Here is a 17040-nt window from a genome sequence, read left to right as displayed (position 1 = left end):
CAAATAAGAATGGAAAACATCTCTTTTAAAACTACAGCGATTTAAAAAATAAGTATTTAGTAGTGCTGTCAAAATTAATGCGTTAATGCAAATTAATCCGCCATCATGGTCAACGCGATTAAAATTTTTAACGCAATTAACGCATCTGGAGTACAGAATGACTCAAAATCCCTAAAATGTTTCTGTTAACTCATTTCGGGCAGTTTGGCCAAGCAGAGTTACCTTCGCACATGCGCAAATGGGCAGTTGATCTGGTAGTGACGGGCAGCTGAACCAATCAACTCAATATGGAAGATGATAAACGCACATCGGCCCTCTCGACGGGAAATTTGAGTATTAAAAAACCAAGAAGACGGAACAGTCGACCAACATAAAGTCTTATGCATGTTGTGCAAGATGGAATTTTCACTGAAGCACTTCCTGCTTAAAATATCACATTGACGCGAAGCATACGTTAGCCAGGATGCTGCTAGCACTTTAGCTAACGCGTCACCCAGCTTGGACAAACCCCTCACGGAGCATCGCGGACTCAGTAAGTCGACCTCGGACATATTGACTGACGCAATCGCCAAGTGGATTGCAACAAGCTGCTTTTCTCGAGTCTGCTCATGCAAAATGAAATGTGATTAATATTGAATAAAAATTATATTTAATCGTGATTAATCAAAATTAATCCAAAGTAACCCTGTGATGAATCTGATTAGACATTTTAAATATTTTGTTTGACAGCAGTTTGATATAATTATATATTAGTTTATACTTACCTATTAGTTTGTTTGTTTTTTAAGTTGCATTTCACAGGAGAAAGCCTGTGCTAAAAGACTGAAGAAAACTATTCAAATTCTCTTTGAATTTAGGCATTTAACATTCTTTGTGTTTATACTTCATTATATTGCATAAATGTATGTTACAAGCTTAAATATAAAGTTGAAAAAATGTAATTGCAACCAGGCTTTTGATCAAGTAACTGCGATTCATTGCGATTAAAATTGTGAGATTAATTAGTTAATTTTTTTTATCTATTGACAGCACTAATATTTAGTTTTACACATTTAAATTAAAATCAAAATAATTAATGTTGCAGAATTAAAGTCACATTTCCATTGAATTCAGTTCAATTCACTTTTATTCATACAGCACTAAATCACAACAACAGTCGCCTCAAGGTGCTTTACATTATAAGGTAGACCCTAAAGTAATAGATACAGAGAAAACCCCAACAATCATATGACCCCCTATGAGCAGCACTTTGGTGACAGTGGGGAGGAAAAACTCTCTTTTAACAGGAAGAAACCTCCAGCAGAACCAGGTTGAGTCTAATAACAGATTAAATGCCATGTTGAGGCTGTCATTTTTAGCATCTACACGAATGTTAAAATCACCCACAATAATTATTTTATCTGAGCTCAGAACTAAATTAGATATAAAGTCTGAGAAATCAGACAGAAACTCTGTGTAAGGACCAGGTGGACGATAGATGATAACAAGACTGGTTTCTGAGTTTCACAGCTGGGGTGGACGAGGCTAAGCATCAGGCTTTCAAATGAATTAAAAGTCTGTCTTGGTCTTTCATTAATTAATAGGCTGGTGTGAAAAATTGCTGCCACACCTCCCCCTCGGCCTGTGCTTCGAGGTTTCTGGTAGTTAGAATGACTCGGGGGTGTTGATTCATTTAAACTAACATAATCATCCTGCTGCAACCAGGTTTCTGTAAGGCAGAGTAAATCGATTTGTTGATCAATTATTAAGTCATGTACTAACAGAGACTTGGAGGAGAGAGACCTAATATTTAATAATCCACATTTCACTGTTTTACTCTTTGGTTCAGATGTGGATACTGTATTGTTCTTTCTTTGTAATTGTTTATGTTTAAGTTGTTTGTTGCTGGTTTTTAGTTTGTTTTTTGTCTGTTTGGAAGCTGACACAGTCTCTATGGAGATGGGTTTTTGGGGGGGTAGCAGGAGGAGAGAAGCTGCAGAGAGGCGTTTTGGGGGGTTTAATAAATTTGACCAGATTTCCAGAAATGAGAGCTGCTCCATCCAAAGTGGGATGGATGCCGTCTCTCCTAACAAGACCAGGTTTCCTCCAGAAGGTTTCCCAATTATCTATGAAGCCCACATCGTTTTTTGGACACCACTCAGACAATTTCAAATTCAAATTCAAATTCAAATTCAAATTTTATTTGTCACACACACACAACCATACACAGTATGACATGGGGGTGAAATGCTTGTAGCTGTACAATGCCCGACCATTAAATGACAGAAGAAAAGTTCTACAATATTTACAATTTACTACAAAAATTTACAAATTAACTTAGGAATTTATAGTAAAGAATGTGCAAATAGCAGAAGAGATTATAAAGATAAGGATTATAAATTATAGGAATTATAGGATTATAGGAAATGTGTGGTGACGTGTGTGAGAGTCCAGTCTTATAGTGACGTGTTTGGGAGAGTCCAGTCTACACCTGGTTCAGGCCCCGAATAGCCTGGGGGAAGAAGCTCCTCCTCATTCTCTCTGTTTTGGCCTTAAGGGAGCGGAAGCGCTTCCCAGCCCTCAACAGTGAGAAGAGTCCATTGTTGGGATGGGAGAGGTCCATCATAATCTTCCTAGCTTTGGACTTGCACCGCTTGGTGTAGATGGACAGCAGGTCAGGGAGCTCTGATTGAATGATGCGTTCTGCCGAGCGCACCACCCTTTGCAGATCTCGTCTATCCTGCTTGGTGCTGTTCCCAAACCAGGTGCAGATGTTTGACGTCAGGACGCTCTCGATGGTGCAGGAGTAGAAGTTCTTGAGCACCTTCAGTGGCAGATGGAAGTCTCTAAGTCTTCTGAGGAAGAAGAGACGCTGACGGGCTTTTTTAACCAGGGTGTTTATGTGACAGGACCATGACAGGTCCTGAGTGATGTGGACACCCAGGTATCGGAAACTGTCCACTCTCTCCACTGGCGTGCCACTGATGATGAGGGGTTTGTAATTCCTCGCCTGCTTTGTAGTGAAGTCCACGATCAGCTCCTTAGTCTTGCTGATGTTTAGGAGGAGGTTATTCTCCTGGCACCAGGTCTCCAGGTTCCTAATCTCCTCCAGGTAGGCCGTCTCGATGTTGTCGGAGATCAGGCCCACAACAGCAGTGTCGTCAGCAAACTTGACAATGGAGGTGGTGTCGGATGTGGCTACACAGTCATAAGTGTACAGTGAGTACAGCAGGGGGCTTAAAACACAGCCCTGAGGCACTCCAGTGCTGAGTGAGATGGAGGGGGAGACTTGTTTTCCCACCCTCACTGATTGGGGTCTGTCTGTGAGGAAGTTGAGGATCCACTGACACAGTGATGAGCTGAGTCCTAGATCCGTCAACTTGGTGAAAAGCTTAGAGGGAATTATTGTGTTGAATGCTGAACTGTAGTCCACGAACAGCATCCTAACATAATTCCCTCTGCCAGTGTCCAGGTGACTCAGGGATGTGTGGAGCAGGTGAGATATGGCATCGTCTGTGGAACGATTAGTCCGGTAAGCAAACTGAAGTGAGTCGATGGTGGGAGGAAGTGAAGAAGTGATGTGATCTCTCATCAGTCTTTCAAAACACTTCATCACAATTGAAGTCAGTGCTACTGGACGGTAGTCATTGTGGCAAGCGGGCTGTTGTTTCTTTGGAACAGGAACAATAATGGACTGTTTGAAGCACGTGGGAACCACAGCTTGGGCCAGGGAGAGGTTGAAGATCTCCGTGAACACCGGTGCTAGTTGATCAGCGCAGGCTCTAAGGACCCGGCCAGGGATTGCATCTGGTCCTGCTGCCTTCCTGGTGTTCACCCTCCTGAAGGTGTTCCTCACGGCATGCTCTGTGATGACGAATGCATTTTCTTCACTGGTGCACTCCGAGCGCGCGCAGCCGTTTGTTGTTTTAATTGCTGCGGCGTCGAAGCGAGCATAAAACGTGTTCAGCTCATCAGCCAGTGAAGCATCGGCATTCATCATTGAAGAAGCTGGTCGTTTATAGTCCGTTATAGTCCGCAGTCCTTTCCACAGGCTCCTAGAGTCACACTGTCGTAGCTGTGACTCTAGTTTTTCCCCGTAGCTCCGCTTTGCCTTTCGGACCGCGCTGCGCACGTTGTAGGACGCAGCCTTGTATAGGTCCATATTACCGGAGACAAGCCCTTCATTGTAGGCAGCGGTGCGTGATCTCAGAGCGTCGCGGATGTTTTTATCCACCCACGGCTTCTGGTTGGGAAACGTTCGGATGATAGTTCTTTCTGCTGTGTCGTCCGCTAGTTTCCCGATAAATCCCACAACCGCTTCCGTAAACATGTTGATGTCATCAGAGCTGCGCCGAAACATGTCCCAGTCTGCGTCATCCAGTGCGTCCTGCAGCGCGGCCACCGATTGGTCCGTCCAGCGAGCGACCTCCCTCCTGATTGGTGGTTGCTGCTTTAGCCTTTGTTTGTAAGCAGGTATGAGGAAGATGGCGGAATGGTCCGATTTTCCAAATGCCGGCAGGGGTTGAGCCTTGTAACAGTTCTTGAACGGGGTGTAGCAGTGGTCTAATGTCCTCGTGCCCCGGGTGGGGCAGTTGATGTGCTGGTGAAGGTTGTGAAATGTCCGTTTGAGATTCACTCTGTTAAAATCTCCCATAACAATGAGTGCGGCATCTCGGTGAAGTGTTTGTTGATGTGTGAGAGCCTCATGTAGCTCACATAAGGCAGTGTCCGAGTCCGCGTGAGGCGGAATGTAAACAGTGCAGGCAATGACCGCAGTGAATTCCCGAGGGAGATAGAAAGGGCGACACTTAACGATCAAAAGCTCCAGATTGGGCGAGCAAGAGCGTGTGAGTGGGGAGATGTTTGTGCTGTCGCACCATCTGTTGTTCACCATCAAACACACTCCACCACCTCTTTTCTTCCCCGACTCCATTGTCCTGTCCATGCGGTAAACCGAAAAGAACCCCGTCGGCTGCACGGCGTGGTCTGGTATCGCTGGGTTCAGCCAAGTCTCGGTGAAGCAGAGGAGGTTGCAGTCCCGAATGTCTCTCTGGAACTTGATTCTGGCTCTGAGGTCATCAAGCTTGTTCTCGATGGATTGAACATTGGCTAGCAGGATACTGGGCATGGGTGCGCGGTGTGCGCGAGCCCGTAGCCTGTTCCTGATGCCGGCTCTTTTACCTCGAGGCCGTCGCTTAGGGTCGCGTCCTTTGTTCTCTCTCAGGATCTCCTTTGGCCAGGTTGGGTCCGGAGTTAAACATGGTGAAATGTTCGTGTACTGCAGACCAATAGAAACCAGATTTGTGTGTTTTGCATGATGCCCATGCAAGATTATTGCAGATATAGCAAAAAGTGACGAAAAAGTGGAGAAGTTAGGGCAGAGCATCCAGCACGGCAGCCGACCTCACCAGCACCATTTTAATCACACTTTAATCATTTAAGGAGAACATCCAGCTAAACATGTCACTCCTGGTCTGATTGGGAAGGGGACCAGAGAAAACTACATTTTCTAAACCATCGCTACTTTGTTTTATGTAGCAACGGAAGGTGGGGATTTCAGAAGAAGACATACAGCTCATTAAATACATGATGGATATACATGGGGCAGAATAATGGAGTAAATCCAGTCTAAAGGATGATGTATCATTACCTTTACACCTCAAAAAAACAACAACCCTGAACTTGTTACTATTGTTACTAGCTTCCAGGCTTAAAGGATCATGATCCTATGTCAATCCATTGTTCAGGGAAATTGTGTCCAGGAAACTCAATCCAATGAGTCCTTTGCCAAACCAGCATCTCTCGAAGTTACAGTCCTTTGCCTTCCCTCCCTCTGCTAACAACTGGACCACAGTTTGCAATTTAAAAAAAGAGGAAGACAGTCTTGATCTCCCCCAATCACCTGAAGCTCAGGTTTACTGTCCTGAATGAACAACAGTCAAAAGTGACAAAATCCACCTTTTGGCACTCTTGTAGCTATCTTAAAGGCTTAAAGGCTTGTGCCAGGGTACCAATTTTTGTGGTAGTGTTGTTTGAGGTTTGAAAACAGCAGAGGTGCTGCCTTTTGAGAAAATGCTTCTCAGCTATTCCGATACTCCTGACACTGAAGGGATCATTAAGGATTTTTGCTTAGGCAGCAGCTGTCCTTTACTCCTAGAGTGCTTGGAGATTTTTTTTAGGTGCTTTCCCAACTTTGACAAATGTCCATCTATGATAATTAGATTTACTCAGGGACTTTTTGATATAACGTTCCTCCACTTCCATGGCTGCTGTGTCTGTGGGGAAGCTGTTTGCTCTGTGTTGTAGTGTCCTGATGACACTATATGCTCCAGTGGATGATGGGAATCTAACCTTAAATATTAGTCAGTGTTTACTGTACACACTGACTTCATATGTCCCCCATTACTGGTGGAAATTTCACAGCCTAAGAAGGCTAGACTTTTTATTTTTCATATTCTCCCTGGTGAACTTATATATAAGTTTAAAAGGCCGGTAAGTATCCTGGGGCAACATACTGTGTGTGACTGCTAAATAGAAAGCATTTAGATGTAGTGGACCAGGAATACAAAGTAGGATCGTAGAGAAAACCAGGGAACAAGGGAGAACAATATTGAGGGACGACACGATAATGAAGCTTGAGTGCTTCCTTTAGCATAGGATACACTTGACCATCCTTTATGATAGGGAAAGCGAAATCTGTCCAAAAATTTAGACAGGGGGAACAAAACTGAACCCAAGGCACATGAGACAGGGACTATCAAAATAAAACAGGAAAAGCAGAGTCAGGAGAAACAAACAAACAGACACAACAGACTCTCACAGGAGACACTGGGATAAGACACAAAAGGAACCTAATTGACAAGAAACCATCAACCAGAAACAGAAAGTAAACTCAAAGACATAAAAAGAACTAAAACCAAGATTAAACCATATAAAACTTGAACTTTTATCTTCTTCATAATGCCAAGGAAAGAATCAAGACTACAAAGTTAAACTCAAAATGCTGACAAATGACAGCTTTGTACATTCCAGTCAATGCTAACACTAGCACATCTCTCTTATTATTGGCAGACACCATACAAACACTACTACAGTGGACCCAACGGCACACATATTACTGCAGGTGATTTTAATCAGGCAAACTTAGAGTCTGTCCTGCCTAGATTTTACCAGCATGTAAGATGTGTGACCAGAGGGGAAAACACTTTGGCTCAAGTTTATACAAGCATAAAACACAGAGTGTGTTATCTCCCACACAGAGGCCGGTCTGACCACTTCTCTGTGATCCTCTCCCCTGAATACATCCACAGACGTATACACAGAAGCAGCACAATTCCTCTGAGTCAAGTGTCTTTGGCAATAAGGACTTGACTGTTCATACAGAAGCTGTTCTATCCATCAACTTCTGTGTGGGAAATGTAGCAGCAGAAAAATGTGTGTTTCCCAATCAAAGGTCCTGTAAGCTGTCAAACGTGTCCCCAAAGCCCACAATTCCACTTTCAGGGAAGTATATAGTGCTGCCAGAGCTGACCTGAAGAGCGGAATCAGGAAAATTGGAGCATAGAAAATCAACTCTCCCATAATAACCTTTGGTAGGGTATCCAGCGTATTGTCAACTTCAGGAGGCAGACCAACACAGTCATGGACACGAGCATCACACTTAGCAAAGGAACTTCTCACGCTTTGAGACACCTCCCCCGTAATCCACTATTCTGTCTCAACCATTAACACCTTCCAAGTCCCAGTTTTGAGCTCCCAACCATTGACTGTACAGGTTCAGGATGTAAAGTGGATGTTAAGAGGGGTTGGTGCCAGGAAAACATCTGGACTTGACAGTATCAGATTTTTTAGGGACTGTGTTCACAGTCTTCACCAGAATTTTCAACCTCTCTCTGAGATAGGCGTCCATCCCATGCTTTAATTATTCCTGTGTTCAGAGCCTATATCAACCGGCTCTGAACACCACAAAGACAAAGAAGATTATTCTGGATTTTAAGAGATTATTTACCAGAACAGACAAGATGAGAAAAAAGACAAGAAAAATATACAAATTCCCCACTCACCCCTAGTGCTCCGATTACCACTGGGACCACTGTTACCTTCACCCTCCACATCTTCTCCAGCTCTTCTCTGAGACCTTGGTATTTCTCAAGCTTCTCGTGTTCCTTCTTCCTGATGTTGCTTTCATTCACTTTCACAATGTCTATCACGATGTCCACCTTCCTCTGCTTGTCCAACACTACTATGTCCGGTTGGTTAGCCACCACTATATTGTCCGTCTATATCTGCAAGTCCCACCGAATCTTAGCTCGGTCATTCTCCTTGGGGGCGTCTCCCATTTTGACCTCGGGACTTCCAGGTTATACTCGGCACAGATGTTCCTGTACACTATGCCGGCCACTTGGTTATGGCGTTCCATGTATGCCTTGCCTGCTAGCATCTTGCACCCTGCTGTTATGTGCTGGATTGTCTCTGGGGCATCTTTACACAGCCTGCACCTGGGGTCTTGCCTGGTGTGATAGACCCCAGCCTCTATGGATCTTGTACTCAGAGCTTGTTCCTGTGCTGCCATGATTAGTGCCTCTGTGCTGTCTTTCAGTCCAGCTTTGTCCAGCCACTGGTAGGATTTCAGCCACTTCCTCTATCTGCCGGTGGTACATACCGTGCAGGGGCCTATAATTCCATGATGGTTCCTCCTCTTTCCTGTATTTCTGCTGGCTGAGGGCCATCTTCCTGATGTACTTGTGGATTTCCTTTGTCTCATCCTGGACCGTGGTACTGACACTCACCAGTCCCTGAACTCCTGCCTTACACCTAGCGTACAGCCTCAGGGTTCTGGACTTGGGGTGAAGCCCTCCATGCATGGTCAGTAGTTTCATTGTCTTGATGTCAGTGGCTTCTATCTCCTCCTTTGGTCAACTTATTATCCCAGCAGGGTACCTGACCACAGGCAGGGCGTAGGTGTTGATAGCCCGGATCTTGTTCTTATCGTTTAGCTCATAGGTGTCAAACTCTGGCCCGCGGGCCAAATTTGGCCCGCAGCCTAGTTACATTTGGCCCGCGAAGCCATACCAAATTACTATTAGAGCTGGCCTACTGGTATTATACAGCTAATATATATATTGTTTAGCATTAAACTTTCCTTATTCCATATTCAGTTTTTCAGCAAAACTTGTTTGAGTCCATAAGAAAAGATTCATTCTCATATCTGGAGGAAGATTTTTTTTTTCAATAAATATTAATGTTAGCCCGCAACTTTGTTCCAGTTTTGAATTTTGGCCCACTGTGTAATTGAGTCTGACACCCCTGGTTTATCTGACTTGTCAGGACTTGCTTTACCCTCTGCAGGTACTTTGTGGTTGCAGCTTTCTTAGCAACCTCTTCATGGTTCCCATTTGCCTGTGGGATCCTCAGTTACTTGTAGCTAACCTCTGTATCTGCAATGTTGCCTTCTGGTAGTTTGATCCCCTCAGTTCTGACTACCTTTTCTCTCTTTGTTATCATCTGACTACACTTCTCCAGTCTGAAAGACATTCCAATGTCATTGCTGTATAGCCTGGTAGTGTGGATCAGTGAATCAATGTCTCGTTTACTCTTGGCATACAGCTTGATGTCATCCATGTACAGGAGGTGGCTGACAACTGCTCCATTCCGTAGTTGGTATCCGTAGCCAGTCTTGTCAATGATCTGACTGAGGGGGTTCAGGCCTATGCAGAACAGCAGTGGGGACAGAGCATCTCGTTGGTAGATCCCGCACTTGATGGTGACTTGTGCTATGGGCTTGAAGTTGGAAATTAGTGTTGTACACCACATCCCCATTGAGTTCCTGATGAAGGCTCTTAGGGTACTGTTGATCTTGTATAGGTCTAGGCATTCCAGGATCCAGGTGTGGGGCATTGAATCATAGGCCTTCTTATAATCAATCCAGGCAGTGCCCTGTGCACTGGAGGCTGATTGGTCAGCCTAGTCTTGCAGTCTTGGCTGACTGCTCGGTCTACCAGTAGTTGGTGCTTTGCACGTCTAGTATTCTTGCTAATCCCTTTCTGTGCCCCACTCATGTATTGAGCCATGTGCCTGTTCATCTTAGATGCTATAATGCCTGACAGGAGCTTGTACTGAGTGGTACTGAGGCAGGTTACTGGCCGGTAGTTGGATGGGACCGGTAATTTCTTGGTGATCATCACTGTCCGGTCTTCAGTTTGCCATTCTGGGTGTGGCTGGTCTATTAGCAGCTTGTTCATTTGTGCTGCCAGACGCTCGTGGAGTGCAGTCAGCTTTTCAGCCAGTAGGCGTGAACCATGTCGGGCCCTGGTGCTGTCCAACTCATACTGGAGACCCTTGCTTGGATATCTGCCACTGTGATGGTCACTGGACCCTGTTCAGGGAGGTCGCTGTGGTCTGCCCTCAGATCCACTAGCCACTGAGCATTGCCGTTATGGGTTGTGTCCTTCTCCCATATGCTCTTCCAGTATTGCTCCGTCTCCAGCCTTGGTGGTGCTGTTCTCAAACTGTTCCCCTGCCACTCGGCTGGTTCTGAGGAGAACAGCTGGTTTATTCTCCTGCCTTCGATCTCTCTGGTGTACCCCTTAAAGCAGCTGGCGAAGGCTGTGAGTCTTTGCTTGGCAGTTTCCACGGCCTGTGGTATGAGACAGTTTGCTGTACTTCTTAGGCACCTTCTTCATCGCACCTTTCTGCAGCTCCAATAGTTGGCTAACCTCCCTCCATGCTACCTTGATTTTGGCCTCAAGTCTCCTTCTCCATGTTCAACTTGTAGCCAAGCATCTCACTGATCACTGCTGCCGTAGTGTAGATCAGCTGGTTATGGTCACAGTAGGTATTGTCCAGAGTGCTGCATTCATATCATCTAGTAGATCTTCTGAGGGTATGTTGTCTTGGTACCCAGCTACAGAGGATCCAGGTTTCAAGCTGATCCAGGTTTCAAATGGGCATTGGAAATAACACCCAATGACCAAAAAACTAGTTTGGTTGATGAAGCAGTATATAGGCCAGCCAACCAGACATTGTGGGGGTTAAAAAGGAACACAAGACTGTAGTTTTGGTTTCAGCAACAGCAGGAAGAAAGAGCATGAGAAAACAGAGAAGTACCAGGGGCTGAATGAACAATTGGTGCAATTGTGGAACATAAAATCCAGAATGGTCCCAGTGGTAGTAGGAGTAGTAGAGTAGGAGCTGTAACCCCAGAACTGGAAGAGGGCTCCAGCACGTTCAGCCCACAACATCAGTGGTCTGCGTCAGTAGTAGGAACAGCTGAGGTACTCCATAGAACCTTCGACCTCAGGAGGACCCAAGCTTGAGGATCATACACACATACCTCTCTCCTCCCCACAACCCCCACCCCACCTGCGGGGATGAAAGATAATGAAAAGTTTCAGCTTTAATTTTAATTAAGGGCTTTGACAATTGTCATTTGGGAAAATTCACAATAAAATTGATAAATGGGTTAAACTAAATCTGAAGCTGAATTGTCCTCCTATTAATGGACACCATGCATTAACACTGAGGTGAAATAAAGTACACTTTTTTGTATTGCAGGTCAATACACAATATACAGTAAAGCAAACTGTAATAAAATAATTCAACTTTGTTGTTAAAATAGGTCAATGGCATTGACCTACAAGGAGCCACACATGAACAAGCAGCTGCAGCCCTAAAAGGAGCAGGACAAGTGGTCACCATCATTGCTCGGTACAGACCTGAAGGTAAGTCAGCTGAAAAAAGTTAATGCACTTTACAAGCACACCAATCATGTGGTGTAAATGCCTTATTAATCAGCACAAACCTAACACAGGACAATGCTTAAATAGATCTTTGCGGGCCTCTAAGTAAATTGGCTATAATTGGGCCAAGTGATGACCTCCTTATGTACAGTTGTGCACATAAGTTCACATACCCTGGCAGAATTTATGATTTCCTAACCATTTTTCAGACAATATGAATGATAACACAAAAACTTTTCTTTTCATTCATGGTTGGTGTTTGGTTGTTATACTCAAGGCTCCATTGAGGTGTCTACAAGATGTCATGAGGTACAAGCCGGAGGTCGTCTATGTCCCTGGCAAAACATTTGTCATTCAAGATTCAAGATTCAAAGTGTTTATTGTCATGTGTACAGAAGAAATAGCATTTCAATAAACACTTTGAATCTTGAATCTCGAATGACATCGCCAATACGTTGTCGCGTAGCCCACAGGCTTGGGCAGATTGCTACGTAGCCACTGTGATACAGGGCATTCCAGCATCTCCAAGCTGAATGTAGAGCATTAAAGAGACACTGCAACTGATGGCGACTTACAGACTGCCATCACCTACATACGCAGGGGATGGCCTGTATACGGAAGTAGTGTGCCACCGAACATCAAAGTGTACATGAAGGTGAAGAATGAGCTATCAGAGGCCAAAGGCCTGGTTATACGAGGCTGCCAAACATCGAGGTGGACGACGCTGTCACCTACCTGCTGCATCGGGTCTTCTCTCATCTGGAGAGAACCAGTTGCATTGTGAGAGTCATGGTTTTTTTTTATTTCTCCAGTGCCTTCAACACAATCCAGACCTCAGTGCTAAGTGGGAAGCTGCAGGGAAAGGGAGTGGACCATCACTGTCCTCGTGGATTGTTGACTACCTCACCAGTAGATCCCAGTATGTGACTGCGGGACTGTGTGTCTGAGGTGGTAGTCTGTAGCACGGGGCCCCACAAGGAACAGTACTTGCTCCTTCCCTCTTCACCCTGTACACTGCAGACTTCAGTTATAACACGGACACTTGCCATCTCCAGAAGTTCTCAGACGACACCGCCATTGTGGGCGGTGTGAATTAGGGAGTAGACCTAACTCAGCAAACTGGTCAGGAATGCCAGCTCTGTCCTGGACCATCCGCTGAAGTCCATCGAGCAGGTTGGGGAGGATGTTGTCTAAGCTAACATCCATCATGGACATCACCTCCCACCCCCTGAATGAGACTGTACGAGCACTGAGCAGCTCGTTCAGCAGTGGACTTTTACACCCACAGTGTAGGAAGGAGCGCTACCGCAGGTCATTCTTACAGCAGCCGTCAGACTCTATGACACAGTTTAACATCCTTTGGTCATCTTACTCACCAGCTTGTTTGTTCACTGTACATTTTATACATATCTCTGTACAATCTTTCTATACATATTTCTGTACATCGTTACCTGTAAATACGAACTTCAGTTGCTTATGTATATAGGACCACTTTGTGTCTCCCTTTTATATTTTATATTCCCCTTGCTATAAGAGCTGTGTAACACCCACATTTTTCATCCGGAGATAATAAAGGTTTATTCTATTCTATTCTATTCTATTCTATATACTGGGTTATGTTAGTGCCCATGTTGCCCATCTGATATGTTTTTGTGGCAGGGCTGCCTTGTGCCAGTTTTATTCCTAGCTGTCGTACCCGTTGTTGTGCTGTTATAACTGATGCTGAGCACATGTTCAATAAAGCAAACAACTGTATTTACTCTTTTTAGATAATAATCACAAAACAAACTACCCCACCTACATACCCAGTTCTTACTACCCTGTATTGCCCCTTTTAACATCAATGACAGCTTGAAGTATTTTGTCATAGTTGTGGATGAGGCTCTATACTTTCTCAGATGGTAAATCTGCCCATTCTTCCTGGCAAAAAGCCTCCAGTTCCTGTATTTCTTGGGCTGTCTTGCATGAACTGCAAGTTTGAGGTCTCCTCAGAGTGGCTCAATGATATTGAGGTCAGGAGACTGTCATGTCACTTTATTCTGCTGTAGCCAATGACAGGCCAACTTGGCCTTCTGTTTTGCATCATTGTCATGTTGAAATGTCCAAGTACGTCACATTTGCAGCTTCCAGGCTGATGAATGCAAAATTTACTCAATTTAAAAAAAAATTCCTTTTTTGATAGCTTACTGCATTCCTATTGCCATCAATTCTGATGAAATATCCTGTGCCTTTGTAGCTCACACATCCCAAAACATCAGCTATCCATCACCATGTTTCACATCAGGAATGGTGGCCCTTTCACCGTTCGCCTTGTTGACTCCTCTCCAAGTGGCAAACGTTCAGTTTAAGTCTCATCACTCTAAATGACTTTGTGCCAGAAGGTTTGAGGCTTGTCTCTGTGCTGTTTGGCATATTGTAAGTGGAATACTTTGCGGCATTTGTGTAGTAATGGCTTCCCTCTGGCAACTCGACTATGCAGCCCATCTTTCTTCAAGTCCCTCCTTATTGTGCATCTTGAAACAGCCACACCACATTTTCAGAGAGTCCTGTGTGAAGCCTGAAGTTATTTGTACATTTTTCCTTGCATCCCCAACAGTTTTTCTGGCACTTGTAGCTGAAATTTTAGTTGGTCTACTTGACTGTGGTTTGGTTTCGACAGAACCCCCAATTTTCCACTTCTTAATTAGAGTTTGAACATTGCTGATATTTTCTTATATACCTTTCCTTTTTTATAAAGTTCAACTTTTCCCGCAGATCCTTTGACAATTCTTTTGCTTTCCTCATGACTTAGAATAACATCAGTGAATGAAAGATGCACGGGTCTGTCAGGAGCCCAGAAAGTCACTGACCTTTTATACACACCCACTGATTACAAGCAAACACATCACAGGTGACGATGGTGACATTTCATAGCCTTTCTAACCTTTTTGTGTCAAGTTGTGTGCAAGTCACCAGGGTATGTAAACTTTTGATCTGGGTCATTTGGGTAGTTTGTGTTGTGTTAAAAAAAAAGAGTAACCACAGTTTGACAATAAATGGCGTCAGCCAACAACGAGTGAAAGAAAAGGTTGTGTGTTATCATCCATACTGTCTGAAAGTTCTGCCAGGGTATGTAAACTTATGAGACACCTACGGAATTAGCACCTATGCACTTATATTCAATGGACGCAATGTAAGAATCTCACAGAAGTCGTTTCACTCTTGAACACTTTGTCAGACAAAGATTAGTTCATTGTAGTGTAAAAATGTTTCTTTATTGCAATATCTGCATTGGAAACACCCCCATACACAAGCAAATGAAACACAGTCAGAATGAATATATGTGTGGACAAGATGTTTGCAAACCAATTTACAGCATTTCAAGAAAATATATTATTGTGAAGTTTATTCACCGAGGCAGCATATACGTTGAATACGTCCACAGTGTTTCACAAATAAAGAAAAAGAGAACCAAAGTATTTTTAGTTCCCATTTAATGTGAAAATTCTCACTGAGCGACCCCTTAAAAACACTTAAGTCTATCTCTCATTAATGAGATTTAAGTTTAGTTTTTGTGTCATTTTTAATCTTATCTTCTATCAGAATTCCTCTCTAGGAGCTACGTGGACTCAGTGAAGTGTTGATCAGCTGATCAGAAATCTAAAACAATTTGCTTCCCCAAACAGGTTATTGGAAGGATTTTTATTGAGAGTACTGCACAGGTGATTTGGGGTGGACGTGGGCGATATAGCCTCAAAATGATATCAAAATATCATTTCAAGATAATAATCATATTTATGACAATACAGAATCAGTGTGTGTAATTAGTAAACAGAAAGTACTTAAACAAGAAATGCTTGTATAGTGCTTGTATTTCATACCTTGGGATCTTGTATCTTGGGTAGAGCGTGAACCACTTGCTTTTCCAACGTGTAACTGCATCAGTAGTTTCCATCCACCATTTGCTCTTTCTGCCGTGTGGATTGCAACTAGCAAGTGCAGCTGGTAATGCTTGGGTCATTTGATCACATTTGAGTCCATCACCAGCTGCTAGCTTCTGCTCCTTCACAGCCTGATTGTGTTTTTGCCTCAGGTGGTGGGTGAAACAAGTTTGTGGTTTCCCACATTAGGAGGAACAATTTTATTGCATATTTTGCAAAGTGCTGTGTTTTGTTGAAGGTTGTTGAAGTATTTAGGTAATAAATTCTCATTTAACAAGCATTCTGCTTCTTTAAACTGATTTTTTGCTAAATTTCAAGCCACTGATTTAATCATCACGTTTTCTCCACTCCACCAGGTTTATGACCTGAAAAACATTCCTGATCTCCATCCAATTAAAATCTACAACTGGGCGCTTTTTAGACAGTCGCTTTGATGTTTTATTTAAAACAACTTAGAGCTATTAGCCAAAACACTTGGTATAACCTAGCACAGTGAACTGTGTGTCCTTAAAAAAAACTGAGGAATGTGGAAGCAGTAGGTCTAAAAAATAACCTACAGCAGATAAACCGTATCTGAAAGTCATGTTCTTAAGAAACAGGAGGAAAAAGCAAAACCTGACCTGAAAGACATGTCTGCTCCTTCAGTGGATCTATCTGCTGTTCATCAGTCTCATCAGAAATGTCTTATTTTGTCTTCGTTTCTGCTAAGGCTGACGAGAAGTCACCAAGTGAAACAAACATGTGTATAAAGTTTAAGTTGTCATCAGTATATACAGAGGTAAGGAGGGAGGTACAACAGTGTGTGTATACAGCCATCAGTGAAACACAGTAAAGGCTCCATCATGGTCATACCACCCTGATTAGCTTCCAAGATCGGACAAGATCTTGGAAGCTAATCAGGGTTGGGCCTAGGTACTTGGGTGGGACGCTGCCTCCCCATTGGTGTGTTAAAGCCAGTGTGTCCACCTATCATTGTCCAGTATTTTTCCTATGGCCTTGTGCTGTATGGCTGTGGCAGTTTCTTTCAACCCTCTATTCTATAATACATATTTGTGTAGTAAAATATAAACGCGTGTAAATTATGAGGTAATTGTGAATATAAATAATGAGTTATACAAGATAAAAAATAAATTCTAACAAGCATCACTTCTTGTTCATGTTACAATGCACAGTACAGTGTGTGTGTGTGTGTGTGTGTGTGTGTGTGTGTGTAATCTCTATGTGCTTTATCCAAAGCACACACTCTGTTGATTTACCTCATTGTTCTCACAGTGTTCATTCACTGTGTGTAGCTGCAACACTTTAAACATAATAGGCTTGATGTTCTGTCCTTCTACCCTCGCTCAGATATAATGGGAGACAGTCCCACCTTTGTCAACAGTATAAACCATGTATTTGTTTTT

General features: G+C 43.6%; 1 protein-coding gene across 8 annotated transcripts in view; it reads left to right on the top strand.

Moving 5' to 3' along the window:
* LOC146699599 (disks large homolog 2-like) overlaps positions 1-17040 on the top strand; it is a 173682-nt gene that overhangs the window by 139717 nt on the left and 16925 nt on the right. For all 8 annotated transcript variants that reach the window (XM_085469337.1, XM_085469335.1, XM_085469338.1 and 5 more), the window contains one exon: positions 11597-11699. In XM_085469337.1, coding sequence (XP_085325463.1) covers positions 11597-11699 — 103 coding nt within the window. The remainder of the gene's footprint in view (positions 1-11596; positions 11700-17040) is intronic.

Source organism: Copadichromis virginalis, linkage group LG10, assembly GCF_057382275.1.
Source record: "Copadichromis virginalis isolate Kocher_CV1m ecotype Utaka linkage group LG10, C_Virginalis_male_GT1.1, whole genome shotgun sequence".
Lineage (NCBI taxonomy): Eukaryota > Metazoa > Chordata > Actinopteri > Cichliformes > Cichlidae > Copadichromis > Copadichromis virginalis.
Note: the sequence above shows the minus strand (reverse complement) of the source record. Positions and strands in the feature narration are given on the sequence as shown.